The following is a 21,342-nucleotide window of genomic DNA, read 5'->3' as shown; positions in this document are numbered from 1 at the left end:
TTCATAATGTTTGAAAACAGGTTTGTTTCTTTTTCCCACCAAAAATGTGGGCCTTTCTGAAAGCGTATTTACATCCTTACCAATTGTGAGCAAGCTGGTTTGTGTAACATATCCATGACATACAGAGCCGGACATAAAGAGACGAGAAGCCCTGAGTCACAAACTGCTGTAGAAACCCCAACTGAGGCGTATATTCTGCATGGGCTGTATAAATGCCCACATAATGCTATTAAAACCCAAATAATATTGGCATATTCCAGATTTATGTTCTGAAAGTTTTAATTCAGAGTTCATGACCCACATCAAATTTAGAATACTGTCATATTCGGAATAATAGGGGAATATTAGTGTGCATGTAACTGTAGCTGTTCCAAAAAACAAGTTTCTTTAAATATCAGTGCCCATTTCTTAAGGTTGAATAAAGTGTTATGAAATGTTGTCAAACTTGGCAACAATTAATTTGAGGGCAGTGTAATAAATGCTAGAGGTCGACCGATATTGTTTTATCAGGGCCAATACTAATATCGATTATTAGTTAATAAGAAGGATAACTGAGGTTTGGAAACAATATGCATTTACAATAAAAATGAAAATCTTTCTGTCAATATTTAGAATTTGTAATATTACAAACTCCAAAACAAAACTTTATTTAAGTGCCTTTAGCAAATGTTTAATCAAAACTGAAACTTTCAACATCAAACAGAAAGTTCCCAGCATCTCTTTTTTATGAAGTCAAGTGAAAATTAAAATAAAAAATGAATCAATAAACATAGCTCCCTGAGGTTTTTACAAAGTATAAGTTCATCCCATTCTGACACTTTCTTTGCACTTTTTAATTGATTAATTTAATCTGCTATCATTAAAATGAAATGCCGATACAGGTAATGGCCAAATAACAGCCTCAGTTATCGGCCAGGCCGATAATCTGTTAACCCCTAATAATTGCATCGTTTTGTGTCCACGAAATAAAATCTGTAAAAATTGTAAGATTATAGTGAAGATGGTGATGAAGTCAATGTACTGGAAAAGCTCACTGAGGCATTATGACCATTCTTAGTGACGAAAATACATTTTCTTTTAACTTTAAACAAGTAATGAGGTATGAGGTTCATTATTTTAGACAACAGCATCTTTATTAAAATCAGTACTGATGACAGTAACAGATGCTGCTTCTACTGTGATTGTGTTACTTTAAAAACTCAGAAAATCACAGCACAAGAACATAGCAGAGCGAGGCAAATGTTCTTTGCAAGTCAGTACAATTATGTACCCGTCATGTTAAGGTAATGAATGCATTTTTGGCAACATGTCTGTAAATCCACTTACGCCCCAGCAACACTGACTCCACTACAATTAATGTTCAGTCTATTTTAGTGAAGCGACATTTGTCATCTAAGTTTAGCAGCCATGCGGGTAATAAAAGATGGCTATGTTCTTGTAGCGATCCCTACTGCGACTGGATCTGACAGATCATAAAAAATGTAAATTTGATCAGCATGTAATCATTTGAACATCACGCCAACATGCTGCAGCTTAAAGTGACAACAAAAACCCTTTGAAAAATGGAAGTTAAAGCCTGGTGAGAAATTACATCATGAGGTTGATGAAACTCAACACTCCAGTCCTAATTTCAAAAGGATTTTAATTTTGGGGAATGAGATAACACTTGGGACAAAGCAAACAGCTGCATGGCATGAAGCTACAGATGATCGTGTTTTCAGTCTTTTGTAAACTGAAAATAAATGGTCAAAGATTATGTTCAAGAGAACTTTTTAAAACAACAAAATGTTTTGATCTAAAGATCTTAACATTTACTACATTGATAAGTTTTACTTTTATCTCATGCCTGCTTTTAGAGAAGCTGAAACTTTCTTACTTTTGAATTAATCTGTTCAAATAAACAGGAAATGATGACCTTCCAAATAACAACAAGTGATACAAAGTCAACAAATCCTTGCAGAAATGCACTGTTTCAAGCTCTGAGTGAAAAATGAGTATAGGGTGAAGGCAAACTATAATGATCCTATGGTCTTTTTAAATTTAACCTTGTAAAATGTAGTTAATTTTGTTTTTTGAAGGAGATTTTTTAATAGCAATATAAATTAGATATTAGAGGAAATGACAATATATTATTAATAGTAGAAAGGCTTTTAAAGATGATTTTCATGTGAAGGAAGGTTATTTTAAAGTTTTTTTGATTATACTTGTTCAGTTCAGTTATGTTTTAAATAGGCGTCAGTGTTAACACCTTGATCGCAAAGCAATTAAGGTTCATATATAAGGGGTTTTTTTTCTGTTTGTTTTTTTAATCAGTTTAATCGCCGGCCGATATTACAGTCTTTAAAAGGCTGCTTCGGGCTGAGTTCTAAAGCTAAAGTGACGATATCATGAGTAAAAGACCCGAGGAATCCAGTGGTACCAACCATGTCATGCTGGCTTCTCAATAAGGGGCCAAATAACGCTAGAAAAACAGCATGGCCTTTTCACAGGGGTCCCTTGACCTCTGACCTCAATGTATCTGAAAGAAAATGGGTTCTATGGGCTCCAATGAGTCTGTCCTTCACAGAAATGCCGCCTAAATGCTAGTCCCATGCAGTTTTTTGCCTTCACTTAATTCCTAATCAAGACAATCTGGTAAGAATAGCTTCATCTTGTCAACATGGACTTCAAAACTGTTTTGAAATGCAAACTAATGCAGCTGAAACTTAATTAAAAAATGTAATTAATCACAATTAACTTTGAAATTCTGCAATTTAATGTTAAAATAATATTAGGGCGCCCAGTAGCTAAGCTAGTAGAGCAGGCACCCCATTTACACAGGCTACGTCCTCGCCGCAGCAGCTGTGGGTTCGACTCCTCGGCCCTTTGCTGCATGTCCTCCCCTCACTCTCCCCCTTTCATGCTTAAGCTGTACTATCAAATAAAGGCAAAAAGTCCCCCCCAAAAAAATATTTAAATAATAATAATATAATAATAATGATTGTTTGACAGTCCTACTTTAAATCAAAATCTCTTTGTTAAAACTGACACAAAACGGGAAAGAACTAACACCCGTATCCCGTATAAAACATCCGTATCAGCTATCAGCCAAATTGTTATTTTAAACTTTGCAACAATTTCACACTGCATCCCTAATCCTAGCATTACTTGAGGAGGTTTGCAATTTTTTTATTATCTCCACAATATCTCAACATTCAGCTGAAAGAGTACATTTAAGAAGTCAGCAAATACATTGCTTTTTTTTCATTAAATGATCCAACAAATACTCAGTCTGAGAAAATCAATCACACCTCAAAAAGCCTTTAGGAATTCAGTGCCAAAGGAACTTTCTTGCTATCAACTGAGGCTTTCAACAAGGGCTTCCTCCGCCTCAACCGAATCCTTCAACAAATATAATCTCTTTCAACGCGACTGTGGATTTGTGGCCAAATAGCACTTAAAAGCTACCAGTGAATTATTCATCATATTCTGGGGAAAAAAATAAGCAAAAAAAACTTTTCTACTTCTGCTATTTGAATATATCAGCAGAGCCATAAATACTGAACTTAAATCCCTTTCTTCATCTATTGCAGTTGGGGAATTTTTTGCTGAATCCCTGCAGGAATCAAAGGGAGCCAGGATGTTCAAAAGATCTCAATTGACGGATGGGACAGCCACTGGCCAAGGTATGCACTGAAGTTTGATCTCGCTTTCTACAGGAGAAATGCCCGAAATCGAGATAGTGTGTCTGCACAACAACTCAACAGTTTACTTTTGTTCTTTTACTCCAAACTCTGAAGATCAATTAGCCACACAGAGGCGACAAGTAAATTTCAGTCAGCTTGATCTCGGTGACAGATTCTGACACAATATGACGACACTTTTCCAGGTCAAAGTGTGACAGACTTGATAGAATGAGGCTGGCATCTGTTTGTGAATAAAGCTAAAGGAAGCTGTGAATATATCTAAGAACTGTCTGCATTGTTTGCCTTTTCCTCTGCCTGTCTGAAGCCTCAAATGAGTAATTACCTGTTATTATCATCAAACTTCGGTGGCCTTTCCCTAAGATACTATTCTAATCAGGCTGACTCTATTCAGAAAGTTCAAGGCTGCAATCTGTCCATTAGCGATCATATTTAGACTTTACTAGAGCACATGTACACTGTCTATTAAAGGCCAGCTCATAAAGTACGCAGACATGCATTGCAGACTGATCATAACATTGTAAACTGAAGAGCCGATCACCTTTACAGGGTTACAGAGATGGTTTGAATCTTTTAAAGTGAGGTTGTATGAGATACTTATCTATAGTCAGTGTGTTATATTAGTGGTTTGCACGCTCGCAGTTTAGAGGAGCAGGCAGGATTTCGGGCACAGATGCTATGGGTAGGAGCAGCAACAAATGTTCTTTATGGAACATGGACCCACACTTGTGTAACGCTTTTCTAGTCATTTTTGACCTCTCAAAGGGTTTTCACACCACAAGTCACATCTAAGCAATATTACACTCGAGGGTGTGCTTTAACATCATTTAAGCACGACAGTGATACGGTCAGGACCGAGGCGCTTGCATCGAGGGCCGCAAGCATCACTGAAGTGCTCAAATAATGTTAAAGCACACCTTTGAGCGTAATATTGCGATTATACAACTATTACCAAGAAAATAAAAATGTATAATCAAAATGTATTCATGTTTTGAGGCAATTAGTTCTTTAAAAAAAAAGTTTTGTAACAACTGTTATTTCCATTTCAATGGAAATACATGGCATCTGGCTAATTACTGGATAAAAATCACTCAGTATAGTCCTATATAAAATTAAATCTAGTTTACTGCTCCAGCAAGTCGATCAAATCTTAGCTGAACGTTAGCAACAGGCACATTTTCACCAGATATAAACACAGAAATGCTCAGCTTGCTCAGTCTTGATACCACTTAGATATCTGCTGACCTCAGTGGAAAGTCTTAAGCTTTACCCAGAAACAGCAAAGGTACATACACGCATGAAACAATACATTAAAAATGCACAAATGTACAATATACAAGATACAATAGTGCAAACAGGCAGGTGGGAGCAATACATTATATAACTATAAATACATAGTAAAATAGTAGTACCAAATAGTAGTTTTCCTTTATACATTTATTCTGTGTTAATAACCTGAATGGCACAGGGAATCTTTTTTTCCCATTAGATCATTTTATGGGGCTTTTATTGCCTTAAATGAACAGGACAGTTTAAGTGGGAGGGAGAGAGGGGGCTGCATAGGGAATGTTATTGATGTTTTTTTTGTTAGGGCTGTTTTTAAATGGCTAAAATATATTTCCTTGCTGCCCGTGTCCACAGCAGTACATTTCTTAGCTTTCTTGCAGGTACTTCTTCCCACATCTCCAACTGTGTCACCCAACATTACTGTATGTAACATAGTGACTAAGGATAAGTGCCTTATACAACCACACTTCAAAAGATCTGACTTTCCCTTTTATGCTCCGGTACACCTGAACATGATTGTCAGATTCTGATATTTTCCATATTTATATGTATTTGCACATTGATAAGCTACAGTGCACATACCCCATTGTATATTTCTGCAACCTGACATGTACGAACAAAAAGAAATGTTTTTAAAATGCTACCGTTTTCACCTGTGCTGCAACAAATGCTGCTCTAGTATTTCCTTTCAGTCCCTCAGTTCAATTATTCAAGTTTGATCCATGATCAAATGTGAACACCCTGCTGACGTGTGCTATATATGCTCTTTAACATGTGCCTTGTCAGGTCCTGATGCAGAGAAAGAAGGTAGGCTTAGGGGACAAGAGAGACGCAATCATCAGCTGTCTTTTTTTCCCCTCCGACTGCTCATGAAGGCATGAAGAACTGAAATGTAATGGGTTTATTAACGTACTGTATGAGCGCACAGATATTTTGTGCGTGGATATGTAGGTGCATCACTACATATCTGCTCTCAGGTTGAATTTTAGGCATGGATTCCCGAGGAAAAAGGGTTAAAAAGATAAAGTTATTAAAATGTAAATGTACTGACATAAGAGAGAGTTCAACACCCGAGCCAAAGCTCTCAATGATAAACTGCTGCAGGAATTTAACATCAAACGTTCTAATATATCATATATTAGAATGTGTTTCAGCATGGTGTATGAGGGTGATGATTTTGATTACAAAACAACATGTTGATGGTTGTTTTTGACCAAGGTCATGTTTTTCATTCTCTTGTTGGCACTGACATTTCATTTTCCAATGCCGACAGTGGGGATCAAGAAAAAATCTAGGGTCCCCGGGGTGATGATTACACAGTACATAGAGACGCTGCCAGAGGGAAAGAGCCATCCAGACTTCACCCGCAAGCCGATTGCTTTGACCATCCAAGAGGGTAGGACGGATAGTATAAGAATCATTTTAAACATTAATATCACAAAATATTCCAATGTGGAATTTCCATGATTCTGCATAATGGATTAGATCCATGACTTTTGTGCAAAGGGCCAGTGGGAGCAGAGCTCTGACATTCAAGACCCAGACTCCTGCGTCAGTCTGATAAAGTTAAACACACTGACTTGAGTTTAAAACCAAGAAAAAGCATGATTTTTAAAAAATCTATGTTGGTATCAAGGTAAATTCTCCACTGTTTGCATTTAAAATATACTAAAGTGGTGTTATGTAGGTATCAAGAATTCTATGTATTTTTATTGCATATTATTCAAATCAATAATCACACCAACTAACAGAAACGTTGTGTTTTAAAAAAAGATATGAACATGAAATGACCTTGTCTGTCTTTTCTTTTTACAGGCAAATTTGCTTTTTTCAAAGCCATTGTCACTGGAGACCCACAGCCGACTGTAACATGGAGCAGAAATAATGGAGATGTGTCTGATACGTCCAGATATCAGCCAAAATACGATCCCAGTACCAATGAGCATACATTTGAGGCAAGTGATACGGGCTATCAAATCGCTGTGATACTATACAGCACCATGCTGATGTAAAGGATAAAAATAGCACGAATATACGAGAACAGGAGAGAGGGAGCAGAAGCAGCTATTTGATTACATCAATGTCATCCAGTCTTCTGACCCTTCAGTTTGCTTTGCCGATTACTTTAACTACAATAACGGGATTTCACTCATCCTGAGAGAAGCACGCTCAACAAAGTCAGTTTCGTGAAATGGGCCAGACATGTCCACCCCCACATCCTGTCAGCTCACTGCTGTTTGAGTTTGGAATTTTAAAATAAAAGTAGGCCATCTTACCTATCAAGCAATGTGCAGAGCCTGTAATTATTCTATAGTATTACAATCAAACGGGTGTGTAGAAGATTACACATAGGGATACATATCTATTTATATCTCTATTCATTACATAACGTATACTGTAAAACCTGGTACACCACTCTTGTCGGAAGCTCTGCAGTTTCCAGGAGGTACAGGGGGAAATTATGGAGACGCTCGGCTCCTTTGGAAATAAAAATTGGAAAAAGGATTTGGGGAAAAAAATATCTACACTTTTTTATGTAGGAGAAAAATAAACAAATAGGGTTGTAAGTTGGTGTTAGGTTGATTTTATACATTTATTGCAACAAGTAACCAATATAATAACCTATAAACTTGCTATAATAAGAGTGAGTTTTAACACCTTAACATCACATGCTGTGATTAAGTGTGTATGAAAACTAGCTAGCAAGCGAGCAGAGGAAATGAACAATGTGATTTCATCCCTGCTGAAGCTTCTCACCCAAACATTTTGCACTGTATTTCGATGCAAGGGGTCAGTAGTTAAGTTAAGGCAACAAAACTTCTTGGGTTAGGCTTAGGAAAAAGTCGTGGCTGATGTTAGTCACAAGAGTTGACTCACATGACTAACAAATGACTACGGACTCATGTGATTAACAACTGCCTTGTGAAAATATAAGTTTTTTACTTTCAGTTTCACAAAGGACATGAACAACGGTCTCTGAAAGGTCAAAATCCTGTGCTTGCTGGACCCATCCACCTCCCCTCCCAACTGTCCTAAACTGACTTTCTTGTTCTTAATACTACATCCATTGCTGTAAACGTCTAATAATGATATATATGGGTTTGCATTAACGTTGACTTAAAGTCTGAGTTGTCCCTTAAAGATGTTAAAGGGAGCATTGGCATCCATATCTGACCAAGTGGCATTTTTTGAACACCCTTGGAGCGAGACCAAGCTGAATTAAAGTAGATCTCTAAAACTATCAGCTAAATGGCTAAATGGACCTCCTTCCACTCCAGCTGGTAGTATTATAAATACAAACAGGTCAAAACCTATTTGGAAACCAAATTTAAGAAACCAGACAAAGCCTACAAAACCAAAACCACTTTTGGAATGTGATTTATTAAAAGGTAGTTGAGCTGATCGGATAGGGCTGCGTGGGTAACATACATAACACGTAAAACAAATAAAAGTTGGCAACCACTGCTATATAACATAAAAACCATTGACAGAGGCAACTATTTCACCAACTGGGCCTTTTATATCAAGCATGTCTTGTATCTTCCAGATGCCAAATGTTAAGCCGGATCAAGCTGATACCTACAAATGCTTTGCAAGAAATGAATATGGACAAGCCACAGTCACAGTTGTTCTGAATGTCATTGAAGGTAAGGACTATCGGCTTGTTATGGATATGTCAATATCGAATCTGCAATGAGTGTCATTTAATCTGATATAGCATGCGGACTCGAGCGTTCTCCCAAATCTACTTCAAATTGAGTACACTTCTATCCAAATTTGACATTTTACTACTTGATACCTTTGAGTGTATAACACTCATTCCAGTACTTATCACCCTGCAGGTCCACTTGTATGTTGTTTAATTATATGATTGTATTAATGATGTGAGTACCCTCTTTTCTGCTTTCAGTCGGTTACAAAAAGGACAAAGTCCAGCAACCAGTAGCTGAAGCCGCTAATGGGAATTTCAAGACTGTATTAAAAAGGAGAAGGTGGGTTTGTATTATATGTGTTAATGGCCCTCTTTGTTCCAAGTTTTTCGATTAAATGCAATCTATTTTAATTTCCAGTAAAATTCGTCCGAAATCTGAGCAGCCTGAGAGAAAGGATGGTGAGATTGATCCAAAATTTTGGGAACTCTTACTGAGTGCTGACAAGAAAGACTATGAGAGAATCTGTGCAGAGTTTGGAGTGACTGACTTCCGCTGGATGCTAAAGAAGCTTAATGAAATGAAAAAAGAAAGGGAGGAAGAACAAGCTGAGGTTTGACATCTCTGATATTTGCATTTTTGTTTTTGTTTGCCTTCTTTCTGATTATAAGATTTGAAGCTTAGATCCCGATAGAGCAACAGCGGGTAATTCTGAACTATTTATTAGAAATATACTCATTTGCTTTCATCTTGATACTCATGCCGTATTCTGTTTTTGTCCCAGTTTGTCAGAGGCATTTCCAATCTGAGACCTATTCAGGTCAATGCAGATGGTACTGCATCCTTAGAGATTGACATGGACCTTATCGATCCAAGCAGCTCTATTTTCCTGTACAAGGTCAGTGTGAAAACAAAATAACTCTCCTTGCTGCCTTAGTTCATAATAGATACGTTACTCAAAAATAGCAACAAGAGTAAAATTCTAGGGACCCTAATTTTTAATTAATGACTTAACTAACTGAATTGCCATCTAGCCAGTACTTGTATAGATCCACCCAAAAATCTCAGCCTGTCACCAGAGGAAAATGGTGGCAATGTATGTTTCTGCAGAACACGGATATATTACATTTGCACATTTTATTTGCAGCATATCAACGCTTCCATCGTGAGGTAGTGTATGGGCATATTTTCACATAGGTGGAAGGGTTGGTGGATGGCCTGACACCGAGGCGAGATGCCTGCCAAGCTGCTGACCACTCTTTGAAACCAACGACACTGGTTATTTTTGGTGACCTTTCATAGCGTCTCCCAGCGCCATTTAAACCTGAGTGTTTTTTCTGTTGTATCTGGGTGTTTTTAGCTGTGGCGTTTCTTAATGGTGTTTTTTTGCACCAAATCTGGACTAAACTTTGTAATGTTTTCAAGGCATATTTGCAGCATCGAACCAGGAAGTTTTTCACTGAGACACTGAATCTTTTTCCAGAGGTGTTTAAGCCACTGAATTTTCTTTTCCACTGAATCGTCCCTTTTCCAGCCGCTTCTGTGCTATTAAACGCTGGTATTTGAAGCCAAAACAAGATCTTTTCCTGACTATAACCAAGTGGGTTTTTATTTTGCTTAAATCTAACCACACCCTCAGGTATCAGAAATACTTTATTGATCCGCACGGAAAAAAGAAAACAGTGAAAAAACCACCAGAACTCTCTCCAACAGCATCTTTAAAGAGGGCAAAATTTAATAAATTACTATTTAAAAAAATTGTAGTAAAAATAGTAAAATGTCGACCGCAACAGGCTGCGTGCACATTGGCACAAGCACACTCAGTGTTGTAATGTATCCACTACCAAATAATGGACCAATGGAACATAACTGAAGTTTGCAGAAACGTATGATGTGAACATTTTTTCTGACGACTGGGTTGGATTTCTTGTTTTTGAGACATTTCATTATTTTGCTAAGAGATTTACAACACAACCATTAGTATACAGTGTTCAGAGCTCATGGCTTTGAGTTTAAAAATGTTTTGATGAAGTCCGCCTTTAAAGCCTTTTATTCTAATTCAAATGAATGGCATTTCTCAAGCTATTATATTGAAAGTTATCTGAAGCATCCCATAAGGAAATTACATCATATATTTCCCCAACAGGATGGTGTAATGATTCCATATACAAAGGATTTGGGGGAAAAGATGAAGCACAGCCTTAAACAAGTGGGGAAAAAGTATATCTTCAGTTTAAAGGATCTCATGCCAGACGATGCTGGACTGTACCAGGTGGATGTAGAGGATGTGAATATGTTTTCCACTGATTTTAAAAGTAAGTTTTACACACTACAAATTATCATCGCTAATTAAAGCAAACAAATACAATGTTTTGATGCATAACACAAATCAGCCCTAATTAAAATAAATAACATCTACTGTGTTTTTCAATAATTGTCTTTCATGCAGATGTAACAATTTTTAATCTGTCTAAAATGCATTGCTTGTTATTTTTTAGTCCCCATGGTGGATTTCTTGGTGAAAATTCAGGAAGTGAAAGCAATGGAGAGAGAAGATGCTGTTTTCGAGTGTGTCCTGTCAAACCCATTCTCAAAGATTTTGTGGTTTGGCAAAAATTTGCCGCTAGAACAAGGCGATAAATATGATATCCAGGTTTCAGAAGACAAGCTCATTCACAGGCTGGTGGTCAAAGACTGTATGATAGTGGACAAAGGAATTTATTCAGCCTGCGCAGGAATAAAATCTTGCAATGCATGGCTTGTCGTTGAAGGTAAGATATTATCATCCACCAAAAGACTAACTAACGATATTTAATAGTGGTCATTGAAAATGATTAGGAATGTAATAATAAGAAAAGAACAAGATGCCTACATCTTACCAATGACTGCTTTTCACGTCATAATATGCCATTTTTTGTACCCACTCACAGTAAGTCTATTTTTTCCACAATTCAGCTGACAAAACTGTACCACAGGGCAAAAAATCAGCGAGGAAAACAACAAGGGCAGGAGGTTCTGGGGTGGATCTGCAGAAGGTTGCCCAGGAGCAGCAAGCAAAGTTAGAGAAGGTGAGAGAGGAAAGGAAAGAGCAGATTAAAGCTGCTGCACCACCTGAACCCCCTCCAGCCCCTGAACCCACTAAGCCTGAACCTAAGGCACCAAAAGACCCTAAGCCAAGTAAGTAAGCTGACCACAAGGTTTATGAAACAGCGAGATGAATACACAAACAGGCTGAAAATCTTCAATTTTAGTTAAATGAATACTTCACTTACAAATGTTTTTTTGTATATCAATTGCTAATCCCAGGTTATGTTGAATTTGTGAAGAAAACTTTTTTTTGCATGCCTTTGGTAGAGGTAGAGACAATTTTGGTGAATTAAAAGCCATGGTGGTCCATTTTTAAGCAAAACAATATCAAAGCATCTGTTTAAAAACCTTTGCACAACTATTATTATCCAGCAGCATAATTCAAGTCCCTTTTATCCAATCAGTTTTTGTTCAGTCAGAGAACTGAACAAAAAGTTAAATTTATCAATGCTCTCTTTAAAGCCAGACACCACTGACAAAAACAGTCATTTTACCTCACTGAACACAGGAGCTGCTGGTCTACCGCAGCCTCCATCAGTTAGTTTGTTTGTGTTATTGTGTGGCTTCAGTGTTTTGGGCTTGGATTATACTGCACTAGCTGCATGAGAATTTGTAAATGGATGTTTAAAAGTTTTGGGATTGAAGTAGGGGTTGGCAAATTATCAGCCTGGCAGATAATCAAATAGTCAAAACTGTATGTATTTAACTTTTTTTTTCCAGCTCCTGCACCACCTGAGCCTAAACCAAAAGAACCTGAACCAAGTAAGACTGACGATCACAAGGTTTATGAAAATGGGGTGCTGATTTTACAATGGGGGAACATAATGGAAACTCCTGAATTTAAGTTTAGGAAAACATGATAACCAAAAACTGATTATTATCTGTGATTTTTCTGTTATTTCTTTTTTTTTTTTTAAATCTTCATTCATTGTCTGAATAATTTCAGAAGCTGAACCGGTAGCAGTGGTGGATCCACCTGTTGTGGAGGTTGTAAGCACTGGTAAGAAACCTGAATGATTGTCACAACTTCTGCATGCATTCAAAGGTGAATATGAACACTATTATAAATACATAATGTCTTCAGTAATATGTTTCTTTATCTTGATACACTTAACTTCCTCTGCATCCAAAAAATGTTGTTTACACAATTACCGAGGTCCATGTAATGTTCTAGCTTTATTTTATGTTGTGTTGTCGGCTCATTATGTGATTGTCTGCCTCTTTAAGGTCAGGCTTTGCTTTATTTAGCTAAAGATGGTGCAATCAATATTCTTAGGATGGCTAGGTATGCAGGTCGTAATGCTCCTTCACAGCAGTGTTTTCTGTCTGCAGCTTGCTGATTAAATGTCAGTTTTGTGTTCTGATATCTGAAACTGAAATATGTAGAGTTTGTATGACTGTGCTTCCCACAAAAAGCAGACGCTGGTTCACTTCACTGCCATATTGAATTATCGAGCAGACAGTTCAAACGTGCCCGTGTTAGCTGATCCTTCTCAGTATTTATGTCCGGTCTTCTGTAGACGCTGTTGTCGCTTTAGTGTCTTTGTATGTGCAGACTGGTTACAGACGTGATCTTTACATGTAGTACTTTTCTAAAGGAAGGTTTCTTCAAGCTGATTTTTACACTCCCCTCCAGACACATTAAGACGTCTGGACATACCCTTAATACTTTTTTGTACAGAATGCTTTTTCAACAAAAAAAGTTCAGACTACTAAAAATGCATTAGCACATCTACCCTTCTTCCTCACTGAGCATATGGGAATATATGAATATGATAATGTGAAGGTGCCTCGAACCGTATCCCACCCTCGACCACTGCTGTTCGGAAAAAGAGAACTCGCTAACAGCCTCACAAACCATACATATCATTTAAAGAATCAGCGGAGCTGTTTCTTCTTATTTTGTTTCATCTCTGTATGTTCCAAACTGAAAACATTAATCGACTGAAAAGCTGCACAATTCTGGAAGCAATTACAATAACGGTACGGGCTGTAATGTTACGAGTCGGCAGCTAAAACAACCGGGAGAGCATTTAAGATAATTCAGTAGTTGTTTTTTTTTAACACTTTCAATTGCTAATTTAAAACTGAGAAAACCTTGACTCCACCCACTCCAAATGACCTTCTGTAAGTAGGATGTTGGAAAAGCTACGACCCTATGGCATGCTATGGAAAATGGTCAGGAATAATTTTAAGTGCACATGATTTGTAGAAAACACACAAAAAAACTATGAGACTTTGTCAGAACAAGTGTCATCAAATCCATGAAGACAGATTAACAGGTTAAAATTCTAAAATGTTGTCATACTGTCTGTGATCGCTGATAGGTCAAAACATCAAATCAACAGTCAAAACACCAACAGCACCAGCTGAAGACTCGGGAAGTGGTAAGAGAAAGCATAGAGCACAAACTGAAGGGTTATTTACTAAATCAAGTTTAAATGACTTACTGTTTTTATTGCTGTCAGGCCAACCAGCTGAGGAACCCACTGTAGTTCAAAGGGTTGATCCACCAATTGCAGATGCAGGAGGTGGTATGCCACATATCGAATACTGAAAGTACAATAACAGTAACAGGGATATTAAAAAGACTAATAGAAGAACTTTTCATTTGCAATAGTAACACGATGGAGTTTTTAAATTAACAAATCCAGATCTAATCAAATTATCTTATTCTCTGTAACATCATAGTTCTGTAAATTCACTGTAGTTTCTAGTAAGTAAACTGCTTATTAATTATTAAGAAGGTGTGAAATAATGACGAGCATCCAAAGACTCACGCTGTTCAAACGGGCTCACTCTTCTTGGAAAGTCCCGTGAGCTCACTAAGTCTCTGTTAACCAAGCTTTACGTTTGCTGCTCGTCTTTGTCTTCATTTTGATGCCATCGTCCTGCTTTGTAACTTGTGTTTATCATAAACTCTCTAACTGGATAACACTTTTCTAATATTTGAACCATGTACTTCATTAGCTATTGGAATATACAGTGTGTACTACCCCCCAGATGGTGGTATGCCAGATACTGAGTACTGAAAGTACATAGTTTCCCGAATGCTAATTTATTAATGAGAAGGTGTGAAATAATGACTACCATGTGGAAACACCATTTTTAATATAATACTGATCTAAAGACTCACACTGTTAGAACATGCTCACTCTCCTGAGAAACTCCTGTGATCTCACTAAGTCTTTGTTAACAAGCTTTATGTCTGCTGTTTGTCATTGTGCTCACATTTGATGTCATTGTCTTGCTTTGTAAATTGTCCACCAGATCACACTTATCTAATATTTGAACCATGCACCGTATTAGTTATGGAATGTGTACTGTATATATATATATATATATATATATATATATATATATATATATATATATATAAAGTGAGTGTGTGAGTGTAATTGTGTAATTTAAGTTATTTATTTACATTTTACACAGTGGTATAATTCATAAACTTCTCAAAGCATACACTAAAACTGACCTTTTTATTTATGAAAAGGACAACTATCACATAAATCACAGGAGACATCACAGACTACGACAGGGTTGACACATACACACAGACAACTATTCACCCTCACATTCACACCTATGGGGAGTCACTAATTAACCTAACCTGCATGTCTTTGGACTGTTAGAGGAAGCTGGAGAAACCGGAGAAAACATTGCTAACCACTGCACCACTGTGCCGTCACATATGCTTGACTGAAAGCTGCTACACATGAATATGCAAAATGGAGAGTAACTTTGTTTTATGTTGCCCAGAGCCTGAAATTACCTGCGGACTCTCTGATATTTATGCTCTTCGTGGGCAGCCTGCCGAATTAACGGTGACGATGAGCACAGACTCTGACGGCACCTGGTTCAAAGACGGCGAGCAGGTAAAACCCATGAATTAACTTACAATATGTACATGTGACAGAATTTATCTGATATTCAGAGTAAATTGTGGCTGAAAGAAGAGCAAAGTAAAAAAAAAAAGTTGTGTCTTTAGATGGGAGGTTTTTGGGGGGTTGTTTTTGCATGTTTTGTATAGTAATACAAAAAAGTTTTTGTCTTTCCCTTTTCTAGTTAAGCTCAGGTGCTGGGGTCACCATAACCAAAGATGGAACGTCTCACAAGCTGACAATTCAAAGCTGCAATGATGACGACTCTGGAGTTTATCGCTTTGTATCAGGGGAGCTCAGTACACAAGGAAAGGTCACTGTCGGAGGTATAATTTACTCCCCTCTGTTGTAGAACATATATTAAATGCCACAGCAGGTCTTGCACATTAAACTGAGTTACACTGTCTCTCACAGACGTACCTGAATTTGACCCGGACGACCTTCACAAGTTCTCCAAACCTGTGATCATCAGAGTGGGCCAGAACGCTGCTTTCAAGATGCCCTTTCCTCCTCAGGAGTCTTTGGTGGTCAGCTGGTTCAAGGACGGCACCGAGATCAAAGACGGAGGAGGAGTTAAGATCGTTAGGGAGCCCAATCACAGCCGTCTGCTGATGAGAGACTGCCTGCGGACAGACGCAGGGGAAATAAAGATTCAACTCAAAAATCCATTTGGAGCTGCGGAGGCCACATCAAGGCTTATTGTGCTCGGTACGAAAAAAAGAAAATCTAACGAGATAAGCGGGGAAAAACAGGATGGACTTCCTAGTGTTTTTGTTTTCTTTTACATTCATATTTTCGCCTGTCTAAGCATCACATTTTGTCACTTTATCTGAGGTTTAACACCATCTTTTTGCAACAGATCGCCCAGGTCCGCCGGAGGGTCCAGTGGAGACGGTTGAGACCACCTCATCTATGATTGAGATTAAATGGAGCCCTCCTACAGACGACGGCGGCTCCGCTGTCACCAACTACATTATAGAACGGCAGCAGGCAGGACAGTGTCTGTGGACGAAACTAGGGGACGTCTCGGCTGACAAGACCTCCTTCAGAGACAGGAATGTCACTCATGGAAAGAAATACAGCTACCGCATATACGCAGAGAACCCAGAGGGCCTCAGCGACGCCCTGGAGACAGCTGATAGCATTATGGCTGGCATAATGAGTGAGCGCGGAAAAAAAGAAGTCTCATTTAGCATTCCTCTGCAAATCCCATGTTAATCTCCCTCAGGTTGTAATAAATGAAAATGCCTCTGGATAGTTTTGCTTCAAATCGTTTGTCACCGGCACTATTTAGTCACTGTAGAAAGCTCACCTTTTATCATTGCTGTAATAGTTGCTCTTCCTCCAAGAGGAATAGTATTTAATAACCTGCAGGGATAACATGTGGATGTCCTGAATATATTTCACGCCTTTAATTACTTCTTAATTATTAATAATGAGCTCACTAGATTAATTCGACTACTTGTCATTCTTTAGTACTCTCCGGTCCACCTGGTGCCCCCAAAGTGGTGAGTGCCTCTAAGACCTGCATCACCTTGACCTGGACCCCTCCGGAAGACGACAGAGGAGTACCGATCATTGGTTACCAATTAGAGAAACGAAAGAAGGACACAAACCAGTGGATTGCCCTGAATGCACTTAATGAACCTATTGAAGGTCAGTCAGAAACCAACAAATTCTCACTCCCACTTTGTCAAATACAGACGCTTGGTCAGTAACCCTACACCTCAAAATATGACGCACTGTACACTGCTCTAACGTCAGTTTTGGATGCTCAGGGATGTCAATTCTCGCTCTGTACCTGCGTCGTGTCTTTTCAAAATGAACTTCCATTTTCACAGTAAATGTACAGTTTCTGCACGTTAAATGCACACAGTCTCTTTCTCAAAATAAATTACAGTAAACTACACTAGTTTGTTTTTTAAAACAGGTTTTTAGGTTTACTTCCTTATGTTAGGGCAACAAAGTCATGTGGTTAGGTTTCAAAACACATCATGGTTTGGCTTAAATTAAGTACATTTGTTTTTAACATAATTGAATGTCATGTGATGTAAGTCATGTGACATAACTCACAAGCACAGCACGCTACACATTAAAGGTGGGAATCCTCAAAGGCCCGACAATACGATATTGCATCGCTGCATATTATTACCATTTTGAACTTCGCAATATGCTAAGTATTGCAATAAAATATATTGCTATTGATTCCCTTTTTCCAACTGGAAAGGATGCCCCAGAGGAAAACTTTGACAACATCTGTTTTTATCTGATAAGATAAAGTTTTAATTCTGTTCAACTCATTTCAATCATTTTTACTGAAGCATAACAACTCTAGTGGACTAAAAAAAACAGCTGATTAAATTATTCCACTAGTCTCCAAAAAATTTAATCTACATTTGTGATATTTATAATTTAGATGAGAAAAAAGTGTCACTGGCATCCCTGTAACTAATCAATATTGCCACACAAAATATTGCTTTACTACACTGTATGAATTTTTTTCCCCACCCCTGCTACACATACTAGCACACTATGTTATTAAAATGGGACACGAACAGCGGTGTCATGGCTGAAAGTCCAGAGTTTTTTGACGCCACTACAAATACACTCTATGCAGAGTTTCTCAGTCTTTTTGCCACAGTAGTCTCCAGTAGCATCAAAAACAAATGCCGCCATCTGGTGCATCTCATACTCCCACTGACGGGTACCTCGGTGTGTCTGTTTGACGATGAGGACCACTGACCAAGCATCGGTATTTGAAAAGTTGGGAGTGAGACCAAAAAAAACGCACTATCATGTTTTGATTGAAGGAAATGCAGTTCTTCTTCCATCCTGCAATACTATTAATTTCCATTTCAGATGTGAACTATGCAGTTAAAGATGTCACGGAGGGCGCAGAATATGAGTTCAGGGTTTCAGCAATCAATGAGTCAGGAGCAGGAGACCTGAGCCCCCCCTCCGCAATGGTGTGTGCAAAGAATCCCAACAGTAAGTAGTAAACTTCCTCCGCTGTGCGTATTAATTATTAAACTTTGCTATCCAGAGCAATGTTTGTTCCCTGTCTGCATTTCATGTTTTATGTGTTTTCTTCCAGTGAGACCTTGTTTTAAGGACCCAGAGGACTTCATTGTTGTCAGAGCAGGAAATTCTGCACGTGTTAAAATTTGCTATGAGGTATGAAGAAGCCTAAAACCTTGTACATATACTGAGCCCTTCTTCCATGGAGTGAATCCTAAATCTATCTTTTCGAGTCATTACATTTCGTATTTTATTGCCCCAATGCAGCATGACGTATTCTTGAGTGATGAGTTTACTTCGCTGTGACATGGCTGCATATGATCTCATTTATCTAATATTGATATCTGCAGGCTGAACCTCCACCTCAGATCACTTGGCTGAAGGATGATGAGCCAATATCCCCGTGGATTAATATCATCAATACAGAGGGAATGTCTCAGCTTGTTATTCCCTCATCAAAGCGCTCAGATTCGGCCATTTACACAATCATAGCCAAAAACTCTGTGGGGGAGGCTTCATTTGACGTTGAGGTCAGAGTCACAGGTAAGGAAAAATAATGGTAAGTGCAAAAAAAGTTGTGGAAACAGTGTGATATTTTTGTGCTGAAACTACTTGGGGCAATTATTTTGTGCTGATAAGAACTGTGTGTTAGTTTCAAAATCCTTAAGTCTTTAAATTAGGAATTAATTTGTTCGAAATGAGAAATTAACTTAATTGCTCGCATTGTGTTCCTCTGGCTAAAGGCGAACACCAATTATATCAACACCGGACAACGTTAATTAGGTAATATCTAGCCAATTAAATGCCAATGGCACACCGATGTATTGGCAACCCAGTGTGAAACCCTAATTAACAGTGAACAACTTCTAAATGGAACAAGAGACATAATTCCTACTGTGTAACATGCAGTAGGATTTGATTAATTTATAACAGCTGTCAAATGCAAATGCAGTTCTGTCAAAAAACCATAGAGGAGTAATATGACTCTCCGGTGCGGTAAAATAAGGTTTCAAAGCTGCCTCATTACTAAGAAATTAATGAGACTTGTTCCAAAAGAAAGCAATATTTAGCAAAAGATTTATTTCCTCTCTTACTAATGTAATCTGCATCTTATCGTATTTGTCTCTAGATGAACCCAAGATCCCGGGGCCAGTGGAGCTGGAGCAAACAGTCCACGGCAAGTTACTGGTATCATGGGCTCCTTCTCCGGACCAGGAGCTCGACGACCGCCTGTACTACGTGGTGTCTCAACACGACTCGAACAACAGAGTGTGGAAGACTGTAGCAGACCGCCTGTTTGCGAACACATACACAGCCAACAACATCCTTCCTGGGGTACAGTACCACTTCCGGATCTACGCCAAGAATGATGTGGGTCTCTCAGATCCATCTCAGTCACCAACATGGGGCGCCAACAGCAACAGAGGTGGGTTTTTATAGTTGTTCCAGTTCAGCTATGTTTGATTGTGCCATTACAGTTAAGCAAAGCAGTTCATTGTGGTTGGACTCTTATACTCTGCACTAAAAACAAAAAATATATATCATCATATCCATCTACATTATATTGTTGTTTAGAGCTAATCTGTTTAAAATGGCATAAGCATGATTCCATTACACAATAGCTGACATCAGTGATGAATCACTATCACAGCTACAGCAGGTTTTTGGCGTTCGTGCGACATCAATAAAAACCTGTGTCTATTGCAGAGTCAACTGATCTGGGTGTGAATGCCAATCGAAAATTGCATTAAAAACTCAGACGCTTTTTTGTGCGGTGGGAATGAGGCTTATGTGTTAGTGTGCGGTGTGAGTGGTGGAGCAAAAAAGTGTGTGAGCGGTTGATATAAAGATGGGAAAGGAGATCTGTGCTGTAGTGAAACTTTTCTCAAAGCCAAAAAAAAGATTAAATGCAGCAGTGAATGTTTGTTTCTGGATCTTTGTCAATAAAAATATAATTTAACCTTAATAATAATCTAATCTTTTCCTTCTTTGATTTTCCCCATCAAGTTCCAATAACTACAAACGGAGTTATTTCAAGAGAGGTCTGCTTTGAGAGACCCCCATCCATCCTGGTCCCTCTGAAAGTCCACACACCACCTAAAGGTTACCAACTCTACATGACGTGTGCTGTCCGAGGATGCCCCACACCCACCGTGTCCTGGTTCCTGAACGACGTCTGCATCAACTCAGACAAGAACTACTACATCACCAACTCATTTGGTGTGTGCTCCATGTACATTCTTCGAGTGCGATCAAAAGACAGCGGTGAATATAAAGTTGTTGCAGTCAACCCTCTTGGAAAGGCAGAGTGTTCTACGAAACTGGTTGTGAGAGGTAACGTTTGAGAGTTTGAATAGTTTCAGTATTACTCGTTTTGATTATTTTTTTACTGATAACTATTGTCTCTCTCTGCTTTTTCCCCACAGATTAAAATGGCATGGAGGTTTTACAGACACGTTTCCTCTTACTGAGCTGTTCTGGAAAAAAGAAAGTGGAATGTTTTCTTTGACTGCACTGAGAGCGTGAGATATTGTTATGTAAAGTGCTGGTAAAACCATCTGAAATGGTCTGAATACTAATTTCTTTAATTTATTTGAATTGCTGATTGTTTCTGGAAAATAAGAAAGTTGGAAAGTTTTGTTTTACTGCATCAACTGCATTGAGGGTGTGTGATATTGTTATGTTAAATGCTGGTAAAACCATCTAAAATGGTTTAAAGACTAATTTATTTAT

The 21,342-nt window shown here is 38.2% G+C and overlaps 1 protein-coding gene and 2 long non-coding RNA genes across 3 annotated transcripts in view; 1 reads left to right on the top strand and 2 right to left on the bottom strand.

Moving 5' to 3' along the window:
- Positions 1 to 16,153, bottom strand: part of LOC148190250 (uncharacterized) — a 32,091-nt gene extending 15,938 nt beyond the window's left edge. Inside the window, exons 1-2 of the long non-coding RNA XR_015779676.1 lie at positions 16,012 to 16,153; positions 14,158 to 14,260 (exon numbers count right to left, since the gene is read on the bottom strand). This is a non-coding gene — a long non-coding RNA (uncharacterized LOC148190250). The remainder of the gene's footprint in view (positions 1 to 14,157; positions 14,261 to 16,011) is intronic.
- Positions 3,620 to 21,268, top strand: igfn1.4 (immunoglobulin like and fibronectin type III domain containing 1, tandem duplicate 4). The gene is made up of 23 exons (XM_088091257.1): positions 3,620 to 3,665; positions 5,757 to 5,777; positions 6,244 to 6,366; positions 6,786 to 6,925; positions 8,518 to 8,617; positions 8,881 to 8,962; positions 9,041 to 9,233; positions 9,405 to 9,518; positions 10,767 to 10,935; positions 11,119 to 11,391; positions 11,576 to 11,797; positions 12,654 to 12,707; positions 15,470 to 15,585; positions 15,776 to 15,917; positions 16,006 to 16,299; positions 16,451 to 16,753; positions 17,068 to 17,247; positions 18,451 to 18,579; positions 18,686 to 18,765; positions 18,960 to 19,152; positions 19,739 to 20,035; positions 20,617 to 20,943; positions 21,036 to 21,268. The coding sequence occupies exons 1-23, from the start codon at positions 3,620 to 3,622 to the stop codon at positions 21,038 to 21,040; spliced, it is 3,603 nt and encodes a 1,200-aa protein (XP_087947383.1). The 3' UTR covers positions 21,041 to 21,268.
- Positions 16,169 to 21,342, bottom strand: part of LOC148190249 (uncharacterized) — a 32,338-nt gene continuing 27,164 nt past the window's right edge. Inside the window, exon 3 of the long non-coding RNA XR_015779675.1 lies at positions 16,169 to 16,214. This is a non-coding gene — a long non-coding RNA (uncharacterized LOC148190249). The remainder of the gene's footprint in view (positions 16,215 to 21,342) is intronic.

Source organism: Plectropomus leopardus, chromosome 2 (assembly GCF_026936395.1).
Source record: "Plectropomus leopardus strain MGB_pleo_1.0 chromosome 2, ASM2693639v1, whole genome shotgun sequence".
In the NCBI taxonomy this organism is placed as follows: Eukaryota; Metazoa; Chordata; class Actinopteri; order Perciformes; family Serranidae; genus Plectropomus; species Plectropomus leopardus.
This window is presented reverse-complemented; position numbering and strand designations above follow the sequence as displayed.

Coding starts and splice junctions, on each gene's coding strand:
- igfn1.4 (XM_088091257.1), top strand. CDS start 3,620: ATGTTCAAAAGATCTCAATTGACGGATGGGACAGCCACTGGCCAAG. Junction 6,367..6,785: donor TGCTTTGACCATCCAAGAGG/GTAGGACGGATA, acceptor TTCTTTTTACAG/GCAAATTTGCTTTTTTCAAA. Junction 9,234..9,404: donor GGGAGGAAGAACAAGCTGAG/GTTTGACATCTC, acceptor TTTTTGTCCCAG/TTTGTCAGAGGCATTTCCAA.